General features: G+C 46.5%; 1 protein-coding gene across 2 annotated transcripts in view; it reads right to left on the reverse strand.

Annotated features, from left to right (window-relative positions):
- GAS7 (growth arrest specific 7) overlaps positions 1-6,373 on the reverse strand; it is a 205,879-nt gene that overhangs the window by 40,956 nt on the left and 158,550 nt on the right. For both annotated transcript variants that reach the window (XM_023529945.1, XM_011358958.2), the window contains exon 4: positions 4,434-4,519. In XM_023529945.1, the coding sequence (XP_023385713.1) occupies positions 4,434-4,519 (86 nt within the window). The remainder of the gene's footprint in view (positions 1-4,433; positions 4,520-6,373) is intronic.

Here is a 6,373-nt window from a genome sequence, read left to right on the forward strand (position 1 = left end):
AATGAAACAAGACTGGTTGAATAACCGTAGTTAAATGGCTGATCCATGGTCCTTTATTATAGCATTCCTTCTACTTTTATAAATGTTTGCAAATGTCCATAATAAAAAAATTTTTTTTCTTTTAAATTTCCTTTGCTTATGATTCTAAAAAGTTTTCCTCCTTCCTTTTTTTTTTAAATCTCTCTCCAGCCTGGTTTCCTAACCTCACCTGGGCCACTTTGCTGTCACTGTGCGATGAAGACAGACAGACGGAGGGTGGTGATGGTTCATGAGACAGTGGTTGGTAGACTGCAGTGAGAGAAAGTGGGGGAGGGCCATTCACGGCTGGTTCAGCAAGTCCTCCTCCCTCTCTCTCTTTTTGCCCTGTGAATAGTCTGGGTCCCACCCCCTCGGCAGGTGGGATCCAGTATGAAACCTCTCAATGGCTTCCTAGTACTATTAGGACGAAATCCAAGCTCCTTAAAATGAACCTATCCACACACTTCCAGCCTCATTTTTCACCCACCCTCACTACACCGCTAATTTAGTAAACCACAGCCCCACTCGGGCCTCTGTGGGTTCTTTGCGATCACTGCCGCTTTCCTTCCTGCTTCCGCCTCCAGGCGTCTACGTGCGCGGTTCCCTTCACCTGGAATCCTGTTTCTCTCACCTGTTTGCCAAGCTAAACCCTTGCTCATTTTTCCAGTCTTAGCTTAAGTATTTTTTTTCTAAGAGAGTATGTCCTTGACATTCCCATTACGACTCACCAGGACCCAGGTAGGTCCTTGTAGCACACCCTTCCTCCAGCCCTTATCAATGCTGAAATAAGATAATCATTTATCCCATGTCTTTCTCTAGTTCTAGCTATAAACCTCTATTAAGGCAGGAGCTATATCTTTCTGTGACTCAGTGCCTGGCAAAGGAGGTGCTCAATAGAACATGTTACTGAATTGGAGTGGGGGTGGGGGGAGGGAGAAAGAGGGACATGAAGTGAATGAGCTCTCAGAATTTCAGGTCTTTCTCTACCTCAAACTCCATTCTCTGGTGGGTCTCTTAAGTTTCCCCTTTTCCCTCCCCTATGTCTTCTGGGGAGAAGTTCAAGGGAAGTCAGAACAATTGAAAGGCGGTCACAGAAATTCTTGGACACTGGTGGGCAGGTCCCTTGCCCTCCCTATACCCGCTCAGGGATCAGAAAGGGACCCTAGCACCACAGCCCCAGACAGGCAGGCATGATTCTACAAAGGCCAGCAAGATTGATCTGCCTTTGATCCTCCTATCTCCCCATCAGGCAGGCCCCATTTATCTAGTCTAGTCCCCAGGCAGCCTGAAGAGGGCTGCAGACTTGAAAACCTCCACTGGGTGGCACCAGATCATCACCACCTGTTTCCAGCAGTGAAGCTCTCCCAGGACTGGGAAAAGGAGAGGCAGGCTCTCCAGGGGCTGACACCAAGCCTTGACCGGTCACAGTGGGGACACAAATCCTGGTTTCCATAAAGATTAGGTATACTCCCCATCCTCACCCCCACTCCAACATTCTAATTTTCCTGATTCCTTTATTCAAGGAGGGGCAGCTACCAAGTAGCAGAAAAAGAACACAACAGGGATTTGAACAGTTTCTTACCACCATCCAACCCTGCATCTCAAATGTCCATGTGTTCATTTGCTCATTCACTCCTTCTTCCAATAGTAAGTAATAAGTGTTACTAATTATAACTGACAGGCTAGGATAGCATGAGTAAATACCGCACAGACTAAAGAGAGCTGTATAATATTTCGGGGATCATCTGCTGGTAGAATTCTCTGTAAATATCAAACCTTCTTATCCTATTTCCGTGACTGGCCTCTAGCACCTTCGTGGACAGCCAGCTTCATAGGGTCACCAACCCCGTCACAACCTATGAGAATAACATTCTACTTTATAGTTCTGGGAACCTGCCAACAAGTGTATATTTGCTCTTTCCATTTACTACATTATCTATTTTTGTTACTTTGATGACACCTCAACTCTCAACATTATCATCCAAAAACAAAATAACTCTACCTGTCCTGAGGCAGTCACTGCTTGCCCAGGCCTGGGAGCTGACCTGCCCCGCAGCCCCAATATCAGTACCTGGCTTCGAACTATTTTTATTTTTAAATAATGCTCACTACATGTATCTGTTTTCTATAAAAGTAAAATTTATTCATTTTAGGAAATTTGAAAAATATTGAAAAGTATAAAAAATATAAAAATTACCTTAGACCAAGGTTTCTTAACCTCAGCACCATTTACCTTTACAAACTGGATAACTCTTTGGTGACTGGAGCTGTTCCATGCATTGTGGGACAGTTAGTAATATCCCTAGACTTTACTCATTAGAAGCCAGCAGTAACCACCCCCACTACCCCCCCACCGCCCTGTTATGATAACCAAAATATCCCCAAACATTGCCAAATGTCCCCTATTGGAGATCATAGTCTCAGATGCAGACTGAACCACCATCAATAACCTGGTTTATTTTCCTTCCAGTCATCTGTCTTCATATATTATAGATTTCCTCCTCCTAAATAAGACTGACTGTATATGCAGTCTATGTTCTGCTTTTCCCACTCAATATTATGTTTCCAGCATTTTCCTAAATCATTACCTTTTCTTCAGAAAAATGCAGTTTATGGCTGCATAATATCATTGGCTGGCTGGATGTTCAGTGCCATAATACATTTTACCCATCCCCTGTTGCTGGACAGTTAGGCTGGGTCCAATGTTGTAATGCTGTAAATATTGCTTGAGTAAACAGCTTCACACATAAATCAGAATCCTTGAGTGGCAAGAACAGATGTTGGACGGGAGAGTCCTGGGTCAAAAGCTATGGCACACTCTGTCAAGTGGCTCTGAGAAGGTTCTATCAAAATACATTTTGTTTTAAGTGGTTGAGCAGCATTTTGGGGTGGGGAGAGCCATGTTCTACTAGGGAAGGAAGGAAAAATAATGGGTGGGGAGGGGGGCAGTTCTTCTAATACTGTTCCTGATGATATCCAGGGCACCACCAGCTTTTTCAGTTGTTGATAAACCACGGCAGAACTTAGACTGATGTCTTCAGAAAACGTTCTGTAGTCAGGTGGTAAATAAGTTTCATGTCAAACAGACTGACAGAGGCTATGTTTGGGAGGCTGCCTGGTGGCTCAGCTGGAAACACACAAGGCCAAGGCTATGATGTGTGCTGTGAGCTGGGGAGGGAGGGGACACACCCACATGCTGTGCACCATCAACTGTACCTACATCCTCACTACCCAAGGCGCATTCTCTAAACAGCAGCGTCACCCAAGTGCTGGTTGGAAACAGAACTTTGGCTCCCTCCTGAATCAGAATCTGCACTCTAGCAAGAGGCTCAGGTGATTCTTCAGTCCATTCAAATATAAGAAGTCTTGGACCACATGGATGTCCAAATTCTTTCCCAGAGTTTCAACTGAACTGAAGCTGAGCCCAGTGCTCAGCTTACTAAGACAACAACTTAATTATGTTTCTGGAAATTAGCACTCTTGCCTGTATTAGAGCTAAGTGTCACATTTTAGCCAACTGCAGTAACAGACCCCAAGGTCTTTCTTTCAGTGCCTGGCACATACTACCCACTGTTGTTGATAACAAGCAGCTGTTAGCAGCAGCAGCAGCAGCAGCAGCAGCAGCAGCAGCAGCAGCAGCAGCAGCAGCACTGTTGGGGTGTGGCATTTTAATTCCTGAGAAAGGCTGGTGGAGTTTGGAGGCTTCACTGAAAACATCTTGATAATTTATGGGCAGACTAAATAAGACAAGTCCTCAGTTCCTTAGATCCAGCTTAATGCAACTGAGAACCATGGGGCGTGGCATCAAGGCCCAGTCTGAGCAATTATGTCACCCTGTGTGAGTCACTTAACCAGTCTGCGCCGCAGCGACCCCATCTGTAACATGGGAATGCTTGGAACACCTACCTCATGCATTTGCACAAGTGTCAGCTGAGATGATGAATGCAAAAGCAGTTTGGGAATCTTAAAATATACTCTCATTTCTTTCCATCCCATTACTGTCTCTATGCTAGATTATTACAACATTTTATAAAATTCCATTCTCGGTGAAGTCTAAGGGTGAAAAGGAAAATGGCCTGACCTCCTCCATATTCTTAGAGTCTCCGGAAACCTAGACTCTGTGTATCAGGAATCCAGACAACGGAATGGAGCCCTTCACACTAACAACAGTTATAATCCCATCACCTCTCCCCACTCAAAACCACTGTCAACTTCTAGAGAAAACCAAACAAGCCACAACGGCCCACTCTCCCCCAATCACAGGACGCTGGAATGACCCAGATAGACCAACCACTTTCTACTTGGGGCAGAAGTGGACTGTCGGCACCTGGACCCCCACGATGTACCCATTTTAATGACACCTCCCCGGGCTTACCTAAACACCTACCCCTCCCTGCTGTAACAGAACCCCTTACCTGGGGATCGCCGGTGGATTTTCGGACACTCATGTGGGCAGTCTCAGGAGGGTGCGCTGGGATCCCTGATGCGTGGTATCCATTCACTGCGGGTACAGAAACACTGCTCAGATGCCGGACTGGCCACAGATGGGCACCTCTGACGTACTGTGATTGTGGCCCCTTCTCCCACCTCATTGCCTGGTTCTGAGAGGTCTTACACAGCTAGGACCATCTCTCAGGATCTTACCATTATTTGCAGAGCTGGAAATGGGTTGAGAGCCTCTCTGTAATTCCTAGCACTCAATTACTGAACTCTGGGGGGAACGAGTTTCTTTTAGAACCAGAGAGGAAAAGGAATGTGCTTATAGCGGGTAAGGACATGACAGCCCAATGGCCATCACCGAAAGTGCCACATCAGCTTTGGTTACTGGTGCTGATCACGGGTCTAATCTCTCTCTCTCTCTCTCTCTCTGGAGGAGTCCCTGTCAGCACCTGCCTGCAATTCCCCTGACAAACTTCTCTCTGAGGACCTTTCCACTCTCACCCTCACCCTCACCCTCACGGCAGTGTATTATTGGTGAATGGAAAGAGGACTGTGTTTACTGGTTTTCCATGACATCTGGCTTGGCCAATTAATAGCCAGGTGATCATATGACATCCTTCTTGAGTTCATTTTCCCAAAATTAAAAAAAACAAAAAACAAAAAACAAAAACAAGGTTCTAAAAATCTACCTCTATGACATTCACTCATACTCCCAATATGAGCTGATAGACCTGCTCTCCAAGGAAGGGCAGGGGGAAGGGGGAGTTGGGGAGCCCTGGTTTATAGCATTTGCCTATTTCTGTGGCATAAATACTTCCATTACAGTCACTCTGAAGCCCAACACCACTGCGTGTTCTTGACATCACAAATGCCTTAAACGTGATACAACATTTTATAAAATGCAGCCCATGCAATCTCAGTTCCCAGAGGCGCCACTGCTTTCTCACGGGTACAGTAACATGAGCTTACAGAGTGGTCTCTCCTCCAGAAGCTTCAGCTTCTGTATCTGTAAAATGGGGACAATTCTACCCAGTCTCCAACCCCACTTTGTTGTTACGAGAATCAAAGGAGACGATATTTGCAAAAAGGATCTGTAAGTTAAAAAGGACTTCATGAAAAAAGAAGGGAAGGATGGAGAGAGGAGAGGGTCACTGTTTTTGTTCCTTAAATCTAGTCGCCTTGAACCCCGAGCCTGCATGATCTCCGGAGACCAGGAAAGCATGTCTGCCTCATGCCCGGCCATGGAGGAATTACTACAACATATACACTGTGCAGGTCAGACCAGAGAAATATGCACAAACTGATGTCCAACTCACGGTTCTTGCTGAGAGAGCTCTGCAGTGTGTGGCAGGAAGCAAAGAGGAGAATGACTGAAAGTCAGTAACACCTACTCATTTGGAGTGGCAAGGGCTGGTGGCAAGCAATGGGTGAGGAAGGCTGCCCCATGGAGAACCTTTTGTCATGCCGTGGGGTGACCCCCATCCTTCACTGTTTGCAGTGAAACATCCAGGGCCACCTGTGAGCAGAGTCACACTCAATAAATTCCTGCGGGCACCTGGGCTGCTCCCTGATCTGCAGGGTTGGGCCAGTGCTCTGGATGAAGGGTGGGCACAGACGCACTAGTACAACAGAATACAGGGCACAGAGCTGGCCCCCCGGCCAGTGTCCTGTGGAGCAACAGATACAACTAACCCTGTGAGGCCGGCTATAGTCTTGGTCTACACTCGCCCCACTCAGGCAACTGCTCAAATGCTGACACTATCCATGAGTCCCCCAGGTAAAAAGGGTGGTGGGACAGGATTCCAAGAGCTTTGGAGAATGCCATGCCAAAGTTGTGGGGGAGGGCATGGGCAACCTGCTCCTATCGGCATACGCTGTACCAGTAAGGACATTAGACTGATGTTAAATATAACCC

Source organism: Pteropus vampyrus, unplaced genomic scaffold (genome assembly GCF_000151845.1).
Source record: "Pteropus vampyrus isolate Shadow unplaced genomic scaffold, Pvam_2.0 Scaffold44, whole genome shotgun sequence".
Lineage (NCBI taxonomy): Eukaryota > Metazoa > Chordata > Mammalia > Chiroptera > Pteropodidae > Pteropus > Pteropus vampyrus.